Here is a 22,193-nt window from a genome sequence, read left to right as displayed (position 1 = left end):
GCAGACCATTCTCATCTTGGACAAATGACTCTGTAGAAGAGCAGAGGAAATAGCAGTGATTCACAGAGTAACCAGGCTGAGTCTTGAGGCACAGCGACTTTCTAATAATAATATTGCCAATACTTATTTCCATTTGCATCCTGTGTACATGAGTTTCAAAAATGGGGTCCAATTTGGTAATAGTCACATTAATTTTGACTTATAAAATTATGACCCATCCCAGCTAATCTTCATTTTCATTGAGCATATCAGTGGTACATATCAGTAATTCTAAATCAGAAGAGTATGTCACCATCACTCAGGGAAGTTTTCCAAATACACCTCTCCTGGTCTCCCTATTCATGCACAGAAGGGAGCATCTGATACATGATGGGGTAGTGTGAGATAGGATGTGTCCTTTTTTAAAGGACCTTTTGACACCACTCCTCTCAATATGAAACACATTGAGATTTGATGCAGCCTATGTTTTGACTGGATTGGCCAAAAATATATTATTTTCAAGTTTGCCAATATGATTACACTGTAAGAGCTTGGTAAATACTTGTTAAATGAATGAAATAATGAATAACATAGAGAATATTCACTGCTACGTTAGTAAGAATATGTGAATATTTATATAGTACTTTATAGAGTACACAATGCTCTCACGTACATGTCTAAAATCTTATGGATGTTCAGGTCTAGAGTCCAGGTATCTTCCCTTGTCCTGTTGAGTGACCCTGGGGCAAGCCACTAATATTTTCATGTTTTGTCTTCCATATGCAGGCCAAGTACACATACCATCAAATCTCAGTTGTTGCCCCATCATGCGGTTTAATGCAAAGCTGCCATTAAATAAACTCAATCCAAAACTGCTTGGGCTTGTACAACCTTAGTTTCTTCAGGACACCTTTTAAAAACCAATTCTTTGTTCCTATGGACAAAATCATTTTGTCTAAGATTGGGTCAGCTGAGCTAGAGGGATGGGGACCACTGATCTGGCTACTTGGGGCTGACCCTAGGCTTAAGGGAAAGTGACCTTTAGGACTCCTGGTAGAATGAACAAGTTAATAAAGAATAGGATTCAAGACATAAGCTCTATAAAGAAAGAGAAAAACTTTCATTTGACTCAAAATCCTCTGTTCATCAGGATAGAGAACTTAGAGAGTATGCAAGGGGGAAAGCCCTCTAATACCAGGGTCAGCAACAGAGAAACTGCTCAGAGCATCATCACAGGACCTAGTTCAGTCAATAAGAGATGACTGGTAAAAGTAGTTAATGACTAGTTAAGTTCCACAAAACATAACCGTTGCATATATTACTACTGAAGTTCTACTTTTCCAGAACTAAACCCTTTTAATAGACAAGAAATTGAACAAGGCAGCTTCTCTGAGCATTCAGAAAGAGAAAAACACAATATTATCATTAAAATAGTTACAGCAGAAAAAGGAAGACTTTGTGAACTGACATAGAATGACTTGTATAAACCAGCAAATCATATAAAAAGAATGAAGACTATAAAAGCCACATAAATTTTAAAAATTCTGTCACTTCCTAATTATAACCATGAATTGGAAATGTCAGTGTTCCTAGAATTCTCTATTTTCAAGTTACTGGCTGTACTGACGTTGTTCTAGAAGGCAAAACATTTTTTTTAGTTGGAGCTTTTATTTTTCTAATATCAGTAGAAAACTGATTTTGATCCCTACTGCAGTTGGTGATAGAAGTATAATCTGTGACAGTGAAATATCTCAATATATATGGAAAAAATTTAGCTAAGCAAAAAAATAAAACTCATCACAATTTTGATATAAACATGTGGCTAAAAATAGTACAGAGAAGGCCTGTCTCTGAAAAATACCTTTATTCATGGTATAATATATGGCAAAAGATCCTTTGCATATGAAAACATGTTCTCTTTCTTCTTGACTGAATTTTACCCAGTAAATAAGATATCTTTTTAAAAGGTATAATATTTTCATCTAGCATATATTTTTAAGTATTTATTTCCTCTAGGGTGTCCAAACAGCTAGAAAATTATTAAATCTATCCTAATAGAATATAAGAGTGAAAAAAATTACAAAAACCAAACTTATTTGAAATGGAAAAAGTTAAAAATGTTTTAATCTTCACTCAGTTTGACTTTCATAAATTTTTACTTTCAATATTTGAAGTTCTATGCCAATATACCTAAAGTACCACAGTTGAGATTTGTAAAGTTTTCAATCATATATGCGTTTTAAGATACAATTGAGTGCATAATAGAATGCTTAAGACTTCATGAGAAAAATGTGTACATCATATATGTAACATTCAGTGAGCACTGGATCTATTAAGTGTATTAGAGATTACACATGATTTGGAGCCTCCTCCCCTCAGAGCACAGCACAAGTTCCTCTTCTCTCTCATTGCTTCCAAAACCTCATGGCTAAATTCCACTTACTCCATCGCTATTGCAACCAGCAGACTCCAAACCACCATCATGTTTTGCCTCAACCACCACAGCTGTCTCCTAAAAGTTCTCTTATCCCCTTGCAATCTATTCACTACATTACATTGGATTCTCCCTTCTTTGAAGTGCTTTAAGGGCTTCTCAATATGAATCTTACAGAACATCTGAAGACCTGCAAGGCCTCCAAGGTGGAATCCTTACTTGTCTCACGCATTGCCCTCTTTCTCTTCACTTACTTTCTCTCGCCTTCCTTTCATTCCCCAAGTGTGCTATTTTCCACATAAGTACCACTGCATGTACCATCCTCTCTGCCTGGAGTCCCCTTCCCCTGGCTCTTCACAAGGCTGATTTCTTATCTTTCAAGTTTGTCCTTAAATTTTGGCTCCTCTCAGAGCGTTCCTCAAGCACACTCTCTAAATAGTTTCTCCAGTATAGTTCTCTATCACTGCACTCAGTTTAGGCCTTTGTTAAAAACATCAACCTTTGTGCAGACTTTATCATAACACAGTGACTTCTGAGGACCAATATACATGTAACCAGAGTGAATTTAATTATGTAATATGGTAGCTTACATTTAACCTAATTTTAAAATAGTCAACCTTGAGTGCTAAAAATATAACTCTGGTAAATATATATGTATATATATAAGTTTTAACATCTATATTTGTTTGTTGTTTAGATTTTCTCCTCCCATACCCTAAGTTTACAAGGACAAGGACTCTGCTTCATTTATCACACCTGGTGCCTAGTATGTGTTATGCACACAGTGCACACTAAGTACTTGTTGCAGGGAGAATAAATGGGCCAACTCACTGCAAAGAAAGCAGTGAATTGCTTCCCCTATTGCACACTCTTCCACCAGGTGAAGAAATTCAGTTCTCTTCCCTTAATGCTTCCTTCTCATCCAAAGCTGATTTAAAGGTGAAGGGAAGGCCACATGGCTCAGCAGTAGCAGAGGGGCAAGAGCCCAAAAGACAGAGGAGGGTGAGCTAGTTTCTAGAATTTGTAGACTTTTGAAAGAAATCATTATATTCATGGGGGGGGCATGTCTGAGTTGATGATAGTCTGCCAGTGGGTTACCCATTCTTCTATGCTGTCCCCAACACTTCTGCCATTCACCACTGCAGACAGACATAAAGGTATGAACAATATCTTTTGTTTAATCTATTATCTGGTGCATGATACACTTTCAGTGTTAGAGGTATGATCATAAATTAGAAATCATATTTCAAGCATAAAAATGTGTATTTCCCATTCTGTGGGAAAAGACTATATATATATATATACACACACACATATATATATATGTATGTATATATACATATACATATATTTCCCAGAGTTATATTTTTAGCACTCAAAGTTGACTATTTTAAAATTAGGTTAAATGTAAGCTACCATATTACATAATTAAATTCACTCTGGTTACATATATATTGGTCCTCAGAAGTCCCTGTGTTATGATTAAGTCTACACAAAGGTTGATATTGCTGAAAAAAGCCATGTCCTTGAGATCTGAAAAAATATACCTATTAAAGGAAAAATGTGGATGGCAGCCTCCCCGTCAATCCAAGGCTGACTCATCTGAAGCTGGGAAGAAGGGGAAAGGAAGAGTGTGTGTGACAAACATGTCCATGTCAAAGCCTCAACACAGATGGTACTCAGGATGATCCAGTCAAGGACGTGGGTTATCATCACACAGAAAGTTAATTTCTAGAAAAGAGGAAGCAGAGAGGACAAAGAATGGCAAAGCAAAATCCTGTGGCTACATTACTTGATTTTCTATCTGGAACCTAAATTCATTATTTGATAAATAAATAGAATGAAATTGATAATTGATTATAGGATCTACAAACAGCTGAATAATGAAACAAGATAAAAATAAGTACAAATAAATACTGTGTCAAAACCTGGTTATCAATTTTTGTAAAGGTAATCAGAGAAACCCTATAACCCCAAATCATGAATGCTGCAAGAATTACACAGAATTGACTTTTGAATGTGTGGTACTGGCATAGGAATAGACACATAGGCCAACAGAATAGAATTAAAACCAGACATAAACACATATATTTATGGTCATCTAATTTTTGATAACTGGATATCCTCATGCAAAAGAATGAAACTGGATGCCTATCTTACACCATACATAAAGTTAATTCAAAATGAATCACAAATGTAGGCATAGAATCTAAAAGTATAAAACTCTTAGAAGAAAACAGGAGTCAATGTTAGTGATTTTGGATATATTACAATGATATATATGACACCCAAACCACAAGTAACCATACAAAAAATAGATCAATTGGGCTTCATTAAAATTAAAAACTTGTGCTTCAAAGGCACAATCAAGAAAGTGAAAAGACTAAATAGGAGAAAATACTGCAAATCATTTATCTGACAAAGATTGAGTATTCACTATATGTAAAGAACTCTTACAACTCAACAATAAACAAACAAATAGCTCAATTAAAAATGAACAGAATGTTTTGATATTTCTCTAGAGAAGATATAGAAATACCCAACAAGCACATGAAAAGACAGTCAACATCATTATTCATTAGGGAAATACAAATCAAAACCACAATAAGACACTACAGTTCATACCCACCATGATGGCCATAATATAAAAAACAGACAATAACAAGTATTAACAAGAATTTAGGGAAATTGGAATTCTCTTATGTTGCTAACAGGAATGTAAAATAGGGCAGCTACTTTGAAATACAGTTTGGCTGTTCCTCAAAGAGTTAAACATACAGTTACCATATGACCCAGCAATTTCATTCCTTGAGAATTGGGAGCATATGTCCACCCAAAAACTTGTACCTAAATGTTAATAGCATTATTCATAATAGCCAAAAAGTAGAAATAATCAAAATGTCCATTAACTGGTATATGAATAAACAAACCATGGTATGTATATCAATACAATGGAATATCATTTGACAATAAAAGGAATAAAGTACAAATATGTGATACAATATGGGTAAATCTAGAAAACATTATGCTAAATGAAAAAAGCCAGACATAAATGGACACATATAATATGATTCCACTTATATGAAATATCCAGAACAGGCAAACTCATAGATACAGAAAGTAGATTAGTGGTTTCCAGGGGCTGGGTTTTGAGGAAAATGGGGTAATGACAGCCAAAGGGTTTGGGATTTCTTTTTCAGGGGGTGATGAAAATGTTCTGGAATTACATAGTGATAATGGCTGCACAAATTTTTGAAAATCACTAAACTGTACACTTTAAAAAGGTGAATTTTAGGGTATGTGCATTGTTTCTCACCTTTTAAAAACCACACAATCACCAACAAAAACAAAAGACAAAGAAAACAACCCCAGTACTAGACTATGATCCATATGCATTTCTGGATTCCATTCATTCCTGATGTCACCTTCCACAGAAATACAAACATTATTTGGCTAAGCATAGTTTTTCCTTGGCTATCATATTATCTTTCTGGATTTTTACCTTCAAATTCTAATTTTATCAGTTCTAGTGTGACCAATCATCCCAGTCTGCTCAGGTCTGAGGGAAGTTCCCAGCACATGGGACTTTCAGTGCTAAAACCTGGAAAGTCCCAGAACCCAGGCAAGTTGATTTTTGCATGACCTTGCACAATTTACTTAAGTCCTCTGCTCCTTGTTTAAGTATTCTCTATACTGCTGTTTTATATTCTTTCCTTCTAACTCTCCACCTTTTCCTTACACTATTTCATTTGCCTTATTTTTTTTTATTATAAAGTAATTGCTTACAAATAACTATATCTTTTCTAAGTCTCTCCTGAGTTTGAGATAGAACAGTCAACTGTCTTCTGGATGTTCCAGTTAGAGATCTCTTTGGCTACTGATACTCAAGTCTAATGCTGAATCTAAACCTGCCTTAGTGCCTAAATTAACTGTTTTCTTGATTTTATCACATCCATTTAATCCCTTGAGTTAAAATGAATTATCTTATCTCCTTTCCTTTATTATTACATCTAATAAATCACTATCCTCTAATTATACCACATGTGAAATTTTCCCAAATCTTCCCTACCTCCTACCTCTCCTACCTGTTGTCACTAACATGCATGACTTAGACCAAAGAATAGCCAAGTGTTTCTCAGACTTTTTAAATCCATGATAACTTTGAAAACCACAAAAACCCCATCATGTTATGTCAAATTTAAAAATAAAATACAGTATTAAGAGTAAAGCCAAAGACAAGACACGAGTTCCTTTTTTCTCCAAATTAAGTAACTATCCTATTCTTCAGAGATTCTGATGCAGCACTTTCTGCCTTCTCTCTCTCTCTATTTCAAACACACACACCCATACTCACCCACACACAGGTGAATTCCCACCCACCCATGACTCCACACGCACAACTACAAACTCCTATGATCTTATGTGGCCTTGGCATCACTGTGAATATAAATTGAACTTTCTCATATCAGAAGCAGGGCTTAGTCACTCTTGACAGTTTCCAGTCCCCTACCTCCTCCCAGTTCCTTAAGGTGGTCAATCCAGATATCCACCTTATACAACTGCCTCCTGGTGACCACCTCGGTATGGGACAGCTACATACAACCTACTTGACTCACCCCACTGATCTCTATGCCCCGCATGGACTGCCCAGAAATGCCGCAATGACCTCCTCTCAGTATGGCATGCCTCTGCGGGGCTAGTGCCCTCTTGCTCTAAACCCAGTGAGAACTGCCTGAGGGAAACCTGCTTGGGTAATGCCCTGGACTCCAGTAAAGGATCTGGCCCATGGGTCCCTCACTCTCTCTGTCTTGCTCCCCATCTGCTGGTTGAACAAGCATACATTTCCCAGACCGTCCCCCACTTCCTGTTGGCCCTCCTCTCTCTGGGATCTGTCAGTAATACACTGCTTCTGTTATTTCATGTGTTTTGTTGTGTTGCCTCTTCTGTGTCTCACCCAAACCTAACTCTCCTATTGGTCAGGACTATCCTAGTCAGTGGCTATCTTGGTAGGAATAAACTGGACACCAGTCAGAGGAGAGCCACAGGGGCATCTGCCAATATAAGCAAGTTTCCTGTGAGTGGGACATGTAGTCATTAGGTTGTACACCAGGATAAAGAAGTATCTCACGAAAGGCGCATTGTAAACATCCCTGACCAACTTCCCTGGAGCCCCATCAGTGCGGAGCTAGAGTTTATAGCCACTCTCCAGAGAGACCTCAAGACCAAATTAGAGAAAAATACAACACATAACTCAGAGGCTCCAGCAGTGAGCACATGCTTTAAATTGCTCCCGCACAACCTGATGATTGGGGCCTCATGGTAACTGTTCTCAAGAGAACTGTACCCCAAACATGCCCACCTACTGAACTATTCATCTCTCAAAATCCATGTTAGCTGTTGTAGGCTCTGTAAATCCTTCCCTGACCACACTAATCCAAATTGAATAAATCCACACTTCAAGTATTTCACTTATCATGCAGCATTACAATTATTTGATTATATAACTGTCCTCCCCTTCCCCAACTTGAGAGGAAACTCTTAAGACAAAATTCTATTTCATTTGTCTATCTTATACCTAAGAAATAGCAGGCCTAAGACTCACTAATTTTTTGATATATTTACAACTCATGATGCAGCATGCTTGAAATATGACTGACATTTTAATAATAATTGAAAGGGAATATTTGGATGGTTTATAAACATAGTTATCAAAAATATAAAGTATTTTGGCAAGTGTATCCATCACTCTAGATTTGCATAATGGAATGTACTAAGTAACATAAGTATAGTCACCCTGCTTCCTGTCTATCCACCAATCTCTCAGTTAAGCTTATTGAAAAAGTCATATATTCTCCATCTCCTTTTCTTGACTTCTGATTCCCTCTTCAGAAATACAGCCTTTCCACCCACTTCTATGTTGAAACTGTTAAAACACCAATGACCTCTATATGACCCAAACAAAAGCACACTTTCTATCCCTTAAGTTATTTCTTGATTTTCTGTTGCATTTGACACCGATAGGCATTCCCCTTAAATCCCTCTACTACCTTGGCTTCTGGTTCTTCTGCTTCTTTAACCATTGTTTCTTAGCTGCATTGGGGGATCCACTTCCTTCACCCATTCCTTAAGTATTGGTTTTAGTTAGAGCTCTCTCTGTTAATTTTTTCTAGGCTTCAGGTTCACAGACCCAACTGTTTGCTGGATCTACACGCTTAGATAATTTACAGGTAACACAAAATCACTATATGAAAATACAAAATCACCACTGCCCACCGACCCCTAGATCTGGTTCACATCTTTAATTCAACTTCTTGGTTAGTGGCCCTTAATCACCCAAGCCATTAATAAGGCAGTCCCCCTAAGCTCTTTCCTGACAAACCATATTCAGTTGATGATCAAGCACTACTCATTTTACTTCTTACTCAGCTATTGAAATGTCTCCTTCTCATACCCTCTATTACTCCTTCCTCTAACTCAAGATCTTGTCATCTCTCCCTGAACTATTGCAATAATCCATTCATTGATTTACTTTCTCTATTTTTTTCACATCACATTCATATTCCATTTTCCCCACTTCTGCCAAAGTAAGAAATATATATTTCATATATATACACACACACATAGTCTGCAAATCTGATTATGCCATTCTAATTAAAACTCATTAGTGCCATCCTCATAACTAAATGTAATATTTATTATATTTTATATTTTGACCCAGTTATCATCTACAGAAATCTAAGTTCTGTCCTCAAATATCAACATGGGATGCTCTCTTACATTTTCTATTCTCTTCTATTCCATTCAAAATTAAAAAAAAAATAAGGTCCAGTCACTAGCCTATCTGATTTTTAGACCCGTTAGTAGGCCATGATTTACAAACTTATTTAAAAACACAGACCTATGGGCTCAACCCATCCTCAATCACTCCCTAGAAATTTATTTTTGCCCTTTCCAAATCAACCTAGAAAGGCATTTATGTGGATATGGAGAGCTAAATTCACAAACACCTCTCTCTATAGGGAATCATAAAATAAGGAATACATGAGACTTTAAGTTCTTCAAGTCACCTACAGATAACTTAAGTATTTTAATCGGAAAAATACAGAGTGAGCAAAGAGGCTGTTAGAAAGGAGGATCCAGAGAACCAACAGTTGCTTCTTTGCCACTATACTCAGAAGAGCCACCAGGAAAGTTCCACTAGGTACAATGTAAACAGAGTTCCACAACTTTAAGTTTGTGGAAAGCAAAAACAAAACAAGGAAAAAAATGATCTAAAGTCTGTTTGGGGAGGATAACAATTGCCACTTCATATCCAATTACGTCCAATTTACAGTGAACTTTGGAATAGGTGGGACCAATTAAAATGAAACCTCAAAACATGGAATAAAACAGACTTTAAAATCTGTGTTAATTCCTCAAAGAATTTTTCCAGAAATTACTTGAATCCTAATATAAGTAAACTGTTTCGGAATTCCTAGAACTTAAGATGGAAAGTGGGGACCGTACATTTTCTATGAATTATCAAGAAAAGTTGCATAATAGGAAAATGCTTTACAGCGAAAACATTTATAGAAAAAATATGGCAACATCATTAAGCATACTTCTTCCAAGTTTTTACTTTTTTCAATGTAATTATAAATCATGTTTACTATGTTTAAATCAAAACTATTTTTATTCTTTGGAAAACACAGATTTAAAGTGGAAGATGACATTTAAGTATACTCATTGAAATAAAATCTATAACACCTATTGAGACTCCTGAAACTTATTTATCAAAATTATTTATCCTAAAACATAAATAATTCTAAATTATATATTACTGTATGTAACATACAAAATATAAGCATTTCAGTGACCAGCTGAAGGGGAAAGCAGGGAATAGAGAACAAGTCAATCAAATAAGCAAACTCTGGGTTTCAAATGTGGATGATATCCCTTCAATTGGTCGTTTAATCACTAGTACCTACACTTAAGAACATAATAGTAAAAAAAAAATAACAAAACAACAACAACAAAAAAAAACAGATGGACAATCCAGTTCTTAAAATTTTCCACTACCTTTAAATAATATAGTGTGAGGCTTAGTAATGGACTCCTATGCATTTCCCTTATGTACACACTCCAGCCCCGACTCAGCACCCTGCGTGTACCTTGCCTTCCTACTTCCCTGCAGTCTTATGTTCCAGCCTGTATATATTCCAAATCCAAAAACAAAATGAAAAACAGAATTGCTGTCACTTGAGTCCTAAAAATGTATCCCTTTCCTCTAATTAGTTTAATCCTTTCAATATGGTATTAGAAACATCGCTTAACAAAGATTCTTAATCCAGAGATCATGTTTCCACATAATTTTATCTAATTAAATAGTGGCCTTTTTATTATACATACACAAGAGTAGTCAGAGTATTTACTCCCACATGCAATGTGAATTAATAAATCTGTAACCAGTGATGTGTGTTAAGAGACGAAATTTTCAGTCAATAAAACCAATGCCATACTCACGGTGCAGGTTGGTGGGGCTGGCTTTCAGCATTTCTTGGTGTTTTGCAGACAGCAGGCTTCGCCATGTCCCTGACAACACACCTGGGGCGCATGATAGACAGTACAATGCACTATTAATTATAAAAAGGGTAGAACACATCTGGAAATTAAACACCGTACTGAAATCGCAATCTAAAGGAAAGTCTTTGCAAGCCCCTTCAATATTAACCTTGGGGCCCTGGCAAAGCCCCTAGAGTTGGAAATCTTTGACTCAGGATTCCAGAAACTCAGTTATACCCATGTCAAATCTGTCCTATCCTTTCTTTTAGCATCAATAAAATGATTCTTAGCAGCTTTTCTCATAGCAGAAAAGCTCCTGAAAGCTTTGGCCTCACCATATGAAGACATCTGAAAGATTAAAAATAGAAACAGCTGTTGCATTGATATGTTAAAAATTGAGCAGGATTTTCTGTGGTGCTGGCTATTTAACTAAAAGATCAGGACTTTTGTTTTACACCATTAATCACCACACAGGTCTTTCTGTTTATGCAAAAAGATCTGAGAGGCCTCAGGACATCCCCCTTGTTCAAATTCCCTTCATACTAAGAGAAGAGGAAAAGATGGAAGGAAATGCTCACATATAAAATGTGCATGTGTGTAAAGTAAGAAGAGAAGATACTTCTAAAATGTGAAAAAACAGTAAAATGTCTTTGTGCCTGAAGTCCTCCATCATAATAAACACAGAGTACACAATATAACAAAGCTCTAAAGGGCAGCAGGAAGAGATATTCTTGCTTTCATGTAAACAGGGCTTACAGAGCGTTGGAGAGATTCATTGGCAGAAATCAGAAAACACCTCCATCCGAGGCTGTACTTGGATGGCTCAGATATTCCTTCCCCTCAAAAGATTTAAAACAAACACAGCTTTGAATAGGGAAGCATTGGTTATAAAACTGAGACTCCACATCTTAGACTTTGCTCAGTGGAAATGCCCCTTAGGACCCAGAACCCTTCAAATATGAATCTGGTTCTTAAGAGGTTTCATGGAGATTCAACTACACTGCTCAAATTTAAGGCCATTCATGTTATTCCAGAAGTGGATCACTCGTGAGGTAGTGGTAGATAAACTGTTTTCCCAGAGCTTAAAGCTGCACGGCAAAATTCTCCACTTCTGAAAGAAATGATACAGGAAAACGTGGACACAACGGCACAGAAACGTGTGCACACACACACACACACACACACACACTCTGCTCATTCCAAACAAGGTCAAGTAAGACTTCAAAATCAATATGTAGCATAACAAGAAAAGAAAATGGTGCCATTTCAAAGCCTCAACACACTTTCCCCATGAGATAAAGTAAAAAAAAAAAAAAAAAAATGTGGGGTTTGTCAAGAGCTGATGCTAAACTCTCAGTGGATCCAGGAGTGGGGAACCCGTGGCCTTGGGACCATATGTGGCCTTCTGGATCCTTAAGTGTGGCCTTTTGACTGAATCCAAATTTCACAGAACAAATCCTTTTAGTAAGTGGATTTGTTCTGTGTAGTTTAGGTTTGGTTGAAGGGCTGCACTTAGGGATCTGAAGGGCCACATGTGGCCTTGAGGCTGCAAATTCATGGTCAAAAACATCCACAGGAACTACAAAGCCTTGTGTTCTTGTTCTGGTTTCCTGTGGGAAGGATGATTGTGCACCAGCTTTATGAGAACATTTTGGAAGGCAGTCATTAGAGAGAAGTAATACACCAGGATTTCTGAGCTCTGAAATTTTAATTTAACTTACACAAGGTATGATGTCCAGCAAGCTAAATTTCACAGCACTGGAAAATCTTTAGCAATTCTCACTCAACTAAAAATAGCATACGCAGCATGTTTAATCTCCATGCACTGGTTTGTGACAATTTCTGAAATATCACCAACTTGGAAAAATTTTTGAAGAATTATGTCTATGAGAAATCTTGATTCCTCTTTCCCCCCTCCTCAAGTCTTAGGTATTTATACAAAGCTTTGAAATAAAAAAGAAATCTACCACTTAGAGGTTTTTTTTTTTTAATATGCATTGAAATGACTATTTTTCTAACGAAAGCCTAGAGTAGGGGTAGACTTCTAAGCAAAACTTTTTTTTTCTGACTAAGAGGCCATGTCTTTGTAAGAAAACTCTTATTTAGTCTCAAGTACCTTGTGGTTTTGGTTTAAAATTGCAATAGTTGTCATACTGGGTCTATCTACACATGCTATAGAATCTTTGTGATTAAAAACTTCATTTGAATATCTGAACTTTAAAATTTTATTGAGTAATAAAAATAAATACACTAATCTTCAAAAACAATATATTTAGAATTAATTTAAATGTAGTGGACAAAACAGGAAAACAATACATTTTCCATAGTAACATATATCCTGACACAGAACCAATATTCAGATCTATAGTGATGTAGCTTGCTATCAAATCTGCATTTTAAGAAGGAAAAACTATAAATATTTGTTTCAGATTGCTAATTCCACCAATTTTGGAGGACTCTAAGCCATAGTAATATATATTCCTACATTTCCTAATTTGATTTTTTAGCTGAAATTTCTCCTAGATATAAGAAAGAAAAGGAAGAAATCACCCTACACTCAGAATAAGACACATAAAAACATAATACAGTCACAGGATTTTTGTTAGCCTGTGTGAGGATTATCATTTCTTTAAAATTATAATTAAATTGCATTACAGTTTGGAGGGATAAAACCTTAATAGTTTTGACAGTTCTAATGTATGGAAATTGTTTAACCCGGGCAATTTCCATTATCTTCCCTGCATTAGACTTACTGTAATAATATAAACCCTTCATACTTTAAGAAACACAACAATCATATTTCAGTATGTTGCAGCTCTTAAGGGTCTGTCTCTAGATGATTCACTCCTTCCGCCACACAAAAGGAGACCACAAAAGCTGTCACAATGCTGACTTCCCAGAATTACCACGAAGATTGAGGAACTAGGAGTTCAAAGGGTTTGACCTCTTATTCTCTGCAATGTCTTTAATTACTCAGGGATTTAACAGACATGGACTCTTACAGTCTTCTAACTGCATGTGAACATTCCCTCTTCACTCAAGCATCACCGAAGATTTATGCAAATAAGACATTCTGCAACCACCTCAGGGAAATGCTCGTCCTGACTCCGCCCTCCGCGCTGCTGGGTTTTATGAATGACTGCAATCAATGCGATGAATGGTTGCCAACTGCCCACTCAGCCACTTCTACTCTTCAGTGCACGTACACACGGGAGAAACTCACATTGCCACAAGCCTGCAGATGAGGCTATGGCAAGGCTTTCATCTCTCAAAACAGGAACGAAATGTGCTTTCAGATACTTAGAGTATGTGAATTAAAAATTCTAAGTGCCTTCAAGAAACACAATTTACATAATTACTTTCTCTATTTTGACTTTCCATTTTGGTGCCTGCAATCACTACCCTCAATCCCCCTCCCAAAAAAAACCACCACTATTTTATGAAAATGTATCCGAATTTGTGCTTTAAATGGTTTTATCTTTCATGACTAATGCAGGAAACTAGGTACTGTGCAGTAAGCTGCCAAGTAGTAGATTATGGCATATTTACAACTCTGTTCTCAATCTTAGGGATTTTGAATTTTCCTATTATCAATGGAGACAATTATATCCAAACAGTGCTGGGGAAATAAGTGTATTTGTACCTGTTTCCCAAGTGTTATTGTACTAGCCCACATTGGTCCTAAACTATCTTAGGGGCAGTTAAAATGATATAAATTTGAGAAAATGAGACATTTTTCAAATATACAATCTTCTGATTTGCTGATCACCAATTAAAAGCACACACAAACAGGGAAAAACAGACAGGAAGAGACTTCAGGGGCTCTGTAGCTGGCCACCTTGTCTACTAAACCCCCCATTCAGTGCTTCATGACCTTCTTTAACATGGCATTAGCCACAAAGTACCCAAAATACATGCAAAATGCCTATCTCCAGTTGGATCATTTCTTCTTAACTCCAGAGTCAGCCATCTAACTGACTCCACAATATTTTCACTTAAATAAGTAATAGACCTCTCAAAATCAACATTTCTAAAATAGAACTCTCTGTGATTTTCCCCTAAAACTTGATCCTTCAGCAGCCATCTCCATCTTGGTTGATTGTAAATATATTTCTCCAGCTGTTCTGGCCAAAACCTGGAGAATTTGAGAATTGATTCCTATTTTTCTCTTACACCCTGAATCCAACTACCAGATGTGCTGTATTTTCTAAATATGTGCAGAATTTGACCATTTCTCAACTCTTCCACTATTTGCCACCCTGTTCTGAGCCAATACTGTCTTTTGCTTGAATTCTCACTATAGACTTTTAACTGGTTGTCCAGCATTTATCTTTGCCCCCTTCCTGGGGTCTATTCTGAACACAGCAGCCAGAGTGACTCTTTAGAAAGATAAATCAGATCTTGACACCTCTCTGTTTAAGATCCTGCAATGTTTCTGCACTATATTCACAATGAAATGCTAGAGTCCTTAGGATATCATCTGGACTTCCCTGACTCTTAGAACTTAGCTCCTACTTACTGCCTCAAGCCCCTTCTTGCCTGGAGGTCTTTACACCAACCTTCCCTTCTGTCTGGAATACTCTTCCTTGATGTTGGTATGACTAAACCCCTTGCATTTTTCAAGTCTCAACTCAGATGTCAGTTTTTGATGGTCACTGCCCTGATTATTCTACTTCTACAATCTGCTCCCCTTCACCACACCCACATATTTCCATGCACCCTTTACCTTGTTCTACTATTTACTGAAGTTTATTGTCTCCCACTGCTGAAATATGAGCTTCTCAAAAGCAAAAATCTTTGCCTGTTTGGTTCACTGACATATGCCAAAATCTTTACATATAATAGCCACACACTACATGTTTGTTGAATGAATAAACATGATAAAAAGAATTAAAAACCTAGGTTTCAAGCTCAAATAACTAATTTAACATGTTAAAACAGTGATTTAAAAATAGATTCTAGGTAAAACTTTTATGAACTGTAAATTAAATGATGACCAAATTTTATGACTTGAAAAATCATTAAATTTGCTTTCATATGATTTGACTAAGATTCATTCTGTCTCTGAACAAGAAAAGGGTATTTAATTGCATTGGATTCACTTAGTGGAAAAGACTTTTTAATGTCAATTACTGTTTTGAACCTATGAGATACTATTTAACATTTGGTATACTAATATTTTATCAAATAAAACTTTAAAGTAATTGTATCTGAGAAAATTTCTTAACAGTAAAGAGAAAAAATTAATCCCTTTTTCTTCCGATTTTTCTAAACAGGATAGGAAATAAGAACTTCTATTTACTTACTTAATACCTATCATGTACCAAAATATACAAAGCATAATTCATTTAATCTTCACACTACCCTACAAGGGGAGATGACTGTCCCATTTGGCAGTTGAAGAAACTGTGGATCTAAGAGGTTAAATTATTTTCCCAATGACAAATGGCAAATGTTGCTACTATAAGCAGCCAGGATTTGAATCAAGGTCAGTTTGGCATTAAAGATAATGTCCTTTCCACTATTCCATGCACACCTCTGACTTTAATGCTTAAAAGATGAATGGAAACTGATAAAAACCAATCATAAAGTTACAGAATCCAGTATCCTTAGGTATGTTTCAATACCATTGATTTCATGATATAGGTATAGTATTGAAAATATTCAAACAATTCCACAGAATTCGGTGTTCTTTAAACATTAGTCTACTATCTCAAGAGCGTATTCTCCAAATATAATAGCACAACAATGGTGATAACAAAATATTGAGTTGGCTAAACTAGAAATGTAGAGTGACCTTAAGACCAACAGAATACTGGAACAGAATGTGAAATGCAAGACTAGTTAACTGGTATATAGAGAAAGGGTCTCCGTAGAAAGAATAAAGAAAGCTGAAAAGATAAAAGATTCACTTGTGAGACAGAGAGTGCAATTGATACAAATCTCTTCAAATATATTTTTCAAGGGAGGTCTTCAAAAGTAATCTTCTCATTTCCATTCATAAATTCTAAAAGGAAAAGCTGGAAAATAATATTTTAAAACTCATTTTGTATAAAAAATTACATATTCATGCCACTCTAGCAGTGAATAAATGACTATGATAATTATTACCCATAAGACGAAGGTGGAACAGTGAAAATCCTACAACAGAAGGGAAAAGTGAATGTTAGTATTTTGAATAGCCAGATGTATTAATCACAAATCATCAGGGCCTGTTATAGCACCAATGTGCATTCAGGGAACTCTCAGAAGCTACATCAGAGTAATTTTTATTTTAAAAAAGGCATGAAAGGCAAAGTAAATTCCCAATTGTAAAAAAAGAGACACCAGCCGGCCATTTTGCACAATGAGTGATGGGGACCTCTGACCTTCCCCTAAAGAGGCCAGGAGTTATTCACATAACAAGACAAAAAGGCTAGGATTCTAAAATAAAGGTGATAACGAGGTAAAGATGCACTACAGAGATTAATGGGAGATTTTAAATTTCAGAAAAACAAATTTTTCAAAGACTGATAAGAAAAGAAAATAATAGGTAAAAAGTCAAGTCCTTGGTCTTCTCTTGAATCATTGAAACCTACCCTGTTTATCATCTGTTCGGTCTCCAGAATGCTAATAGGGTTGATTCTATAAGACTCTAATATTGTTTCCAACATTTTGGCAACATGTTCAATTAACCTCTTTTTATCTACACTACTATTTTGTATTAACACAATCAATTTCTTTCTCCATTCCCCAATTCTTGAAATAATATACTTACCTATGGATTTATATCTGCTATCATTCCCTACACACTCTCTCATTTACATTTTCCACTTACTAACCTGCACTCATTCTCCAAAAGCCATGTGCTGCCTGCAAATCCAGCACAACTTTAGAAAAACCTAGAGTACTAGGGATTTCCTGTGCTAAACCTTCCATGGAGAACCCTATTCATTTCATCTATAAGTGGGGAAAAAAACAAACATAAAACCCCCAACAGCTACGGAGTAAGAAGTAAGGAATTTTCCAGAGGAGGAAGCACTAGCCAATGTAGCAGAGAGAGGCATGAAAAGAGGTCTGAAACCATGTTTTAAACTCTCCAAAAGAACAATGGATGGAGCTCCAGTGAAAGTGCAGTGGGTTGATGAGAAAAAGGGTGATGTGAAAATGAAGATAGAGAATGTAGAGAATTGATGCAAATGTAGACAAAAGCTGAGCTGAGAAAAGAAGGAGAGATGAAGGAAAGATGGTCTTTTTCCTACATTTGGGCACAATTCTCAGTGAGTAGTTACCCATGGGAAAGGCAGAAGTTAAAGCTACAGGTGAGAGAGGAGGGGAGGAGAAAGGAAAAGAAGGGAAGAGGAGGAGAGCTAAAGATAAGGAAGGGGAGGGTAGAAGACTGTATAGAGAGGGCTGACATGAGATAAACAGGGAGAGGATTATTTCTCTAAATGTCACCTTTCATTTGACGATAATTTTGCCATCTCCATTTTCTCCCAAAAAGATTATTGTAGGATAAATGCTTCACAAAGTTCATTTTGGAAGGGTTTAGGAGAATGAAAATCATCTGTCCACCTCTCCTCATATCTTGAACTCAGCTCCTAGAGGCAGCACCTTTGGCTCACTCCTTCTTCCCTACCCCTACCTGTGCCAGAGGTGCGGGGGGTGGAATATCTGAAGGAGCTTTCTTCTTCCGACTATCATCCACTAATATTAATAGTTGCATTTGCACTAGTGAGTGGGTTTGCCACAGCTTAAAAGCAGGAAGGAGTTGACAGTTTCTTCTTTCGCTTGTTGGGTGCAAGTAAGAGAAGGGACTTCTTTTCACTTCTCCTTGAGGGCCCAGCTTGCAATCAGGAAACGCCCCAGGGCAGACTCTGCAGGCTTCTAACTCTGGCTAACTCTCTTTCTCTTTCTCACTAACCCGTGCGTATTTGCATTATTTAGATAAACGTATCTGAAGCCTGCTCAGAAACTTAGTCTTTTAGATTTAGAGTGAGGTTTTGTTTTAAAAAAAGGAAACTCCCTTGGGAATGATAATCCACAGTCATTACAGAGAACATCAGAAAAACTAAAAGGACATCTAATTTTCTCTAGTAAGGTAGGAAATATAGTCTGCATCAGTGGATTTGGCTTGTTTTGTTCCTTTGGCACCTATGACTGTGCTTCTGTGTGAAACATATCACCATGGGCTCCAGTTAAATAAACAAAAGTCCCAGCCATTTTATTTTGCACTAAAGAAAGAATGTTGATCTAAAAGTCAGGATGATAGTATTACATGATAGAATAGAAATAATCTTAGAACTAACATACGTCATCTTAAAGACAAAATTGTTTATAGACCTCAATACTTCCATTTCTATTAATAAAGACTTTCACCACCCCTCACAGCTAATTTATAGGCCTTACAGCCCACTGATCTAAACTGCTAAGCTCTATCCCAGGGCAGGCTGAGTGTGGGCTCTCCATCTAAGAACCAATCACTGACTTGAATGAGTGAGATCTGAGAGGCTGTTTAGTAGGCAATAATGCCAACTTCAATGGGAATATTAACACTCTCAAAGAGAGGCATATAACTAAAAATGGTCTTAATTACCTTGAAGAAAGCAATTCAGCAAAACAAGATGAATTTCAAGAAATGTAAACCTATTTAGATATGAAAACCAAACAACAACAAAATTGAAAAATAACAGTTAATAATACTAAAATTACTGAGTGCCTACAATGAGCCTGGAACTGTGTTCTGAATCCCACATGCCTTTAGTCTTGTCATCTGGTCACATGTCACAGATTGTGCTTGGTGCTTTGTGAGTTAAAAAAAACTGATAATGCTACACAAGTTACAAAATTTATTTTTGAGATACCACAGTTTCTTCTTAGAAACACAGCCCATCATTTCAAGATCATATGATACCAGTGAAGTATTTTGTTTTGAGCAAATAAATTATTTCATTTTACCCAAGTTTTGGCAAGAGCCACACAATTACATTAATAATTGGATACTTCAAGTTGTAAGCACTAGCCTTTATTTCACATCCCCTTGCCACATTTCAATGTTGTACAAGAGTATGAGATAGTTGTCAGATAATGACTGTCTATAGTCTAAATGCTCAGGGTAAAAAATGAAATTTGGTAGTACAGGGGGAAATGGATGGTATTTGTAAAGATAAACACCAGCAACTGTTTTACAACTAACCAGTTTTCTACTTTTTATTTGTATCACAAAACCACGGCTCTTTGAATAATAACTTTAGGGTAGTTCTATGTATCTAAGTATGCCTTTTCTGCACAAAGCATTCATTCTCTTCCCTCATTTGGGAGCCAGATAGCTAAATAAATATCTACTGAGAGGTCCATAATGGTTCCTTGGTGGGATTTAAGTGGATTTTAAATAGATAAAATAAAATGGGAAAATGAAACTTGGAAAAGCATTAATGAAGTATTTCAGGCTTTGCTTTCAATTAATTGTGACTACTTTTTCAGCTGATTCACCTGCCTAGAAAGTTAGAGACAAACTGGAGCCAATCAGATATGAAAATGTTTTTGACATGAACTATTATGTGAAAACATTAAAGTGCGAGGTGAGAAATATACACTATTCATTTTTCAATGGCAAATGAACATTTCTTTATTTTGTCAAGAGGCCACAATGCCTCTTTTACTTAAAATATGACAAAAGAATGAAAACAAATCAATTTGACACTTCTATGGCAACTTTAATATTTGAATATGATTGCTGCTTTGTCTTAATATCTTTTGTATTTAGAAGGAGAAAAGAAAATAAATCTTGTAAATAACTTCTTTCATCCTCATCCAAACAGATGAAAATATAAATAGATACTTTGGAAAACATGGATTAATGGTATAACATTTGGAAAGGTAATCTAGTGAACTGGATTTCTCACTCCTCACTCACAAAGGTGCCCATGTTTTAAGCACTCTGCTTTCCCCCTTAACCTAACAGGACTGTCATTCCTGTGGCCCTCACCTGTGATGATGGTTCCTGAATTGTCCATTCCAGATAATTCAATTCCATTCACCTTCCATTATCTATCATGCTTTAAATCAATATCTGTCTAAAAATTCCCTAACAACAGCCTGAACAGACTAAACACTCAACTCAATAGTCTTCCTCCTCTCAAACTTAAACACCTCCCAAATTCTACACAGTAGTCAATTAAATCTCCCCATCACTGATACTTACCACCTTGATACCACTATAATCTTTCACTCTCTCTAATGGCCAAAAAATCACTGAGTACTCTGGCTAGTCCTTTGGAAGATCTCTTGAAATTGCCCTTTCTTATTAATGGCTACTACTTACAAATTTATTTTCTTTCTTGAATGAACTGCTTGAGTGTCTTCCTCAAGCATCATGTTCTCCAATTCGCAGATCCTATAAAAGGGCCTCACATCCCCTACCATAACAAATACACACACAACTATCTAGGGCCAAAGTATTTTAACCATACCTTTCCCTCATTCACTAATCTCTTCCTCTTAATTTCTAACATTTTCCAAGTTGGGTAAATCTACTTCACATTTTCAGAACATCATTTTGTCACTTTAATCTCCCTTCCATATCCCATCTTTGTTACTTCAAATTCTTCGTCTCCTTCTCCCTCTTCTTTAATATTTTAGCCCTTTCAAAACTCAACTCAAATGTGTACTGAACTCCAGGAAGGCTTCCAGGCTAAGTACTCTCATTAATCCTTCATCAGCCTCTTCTAAAAACATAGCTCCTTATATGGGCATGACTTTGTTTAATAGCAGCAGCTCAACTACTGGGAAAAAGTTCAAGAAATGTCTACTTTGGAAATAGGACATGAAATGGTGGTGTGTTCCAGAGCCCCACTGGGATGCCCTGATGATTATGAGATCTTTATGAATCATTACATAGTGCCTGGGGGTAATCAATGAACAAATACTTACAGGATACCTGTTCTGTGCCATGTACCATGCCAAATGCTATGATCACAAACTGAAAACAAGTCAGTCTTCTCATCAATAATATAGCAATAATAATAACTTACATTTATTGAACACTTATGATATGCTAGGGACTCTATTAAGCTCTTTATATGCATTAATTCATTTGATCCTCACAACAATTCCATTTGGTAGGCAGGTTAAATAGCAAACACCTGACAGCATTTACAAAGCCCTGTTATGTATAAGTTTTCACGCTATTAGATTCACAAGCTGAATTCTTATTACTATACCATTTTATTTCCTTGAAGTTGCTTAAATTAATTTTTAA

General features: G+C 36.3%; 1 protein-coding gene across 1 annotated transcript in view; it reads right to left on the bottom strand.

Annotated features, from left to right (window-relative positions):
- The window catches only part of RIMS1 (regulating synaptic membrane exocytosis 1), a 462,299-nt gene that overhangs the window by 369,835 nt on the left and 70,271 nt on the right, over window positions 1–22,193 (bottom strand). Inside the window, exon 2 of the mRNA XM_045543826.1 lies at window positions 10,916–10,996. Within this exon, the coding sequence (XP_045399782.1) occupies window positions 10,916–10,996 (81 nt within the window). The remainder of the gene's footprint in view (window positions 1–10,915; window positions 10,997–22,193) is intronic.

This window comes from Lemur catta, chromosome 2 (genome assembly GCF_020740605.2).
Source record: "Lemur catta isolate mLemCat1 chromosome 2, mLemCat1.pri, whole genome shotgun sequence".
Classification (NCBI taxonomy): domain Eukaryota; kingdom Metazoa; phylum Chordata; class Mammalia; order Primates; family Lemuridae; genus Lemur; species Lemur catta.
The sequence above is the reverse complement of the archived record's forward strand: the minus strand, read 5'-3'. Positions and strand labels throughout refer to the sequence as shown.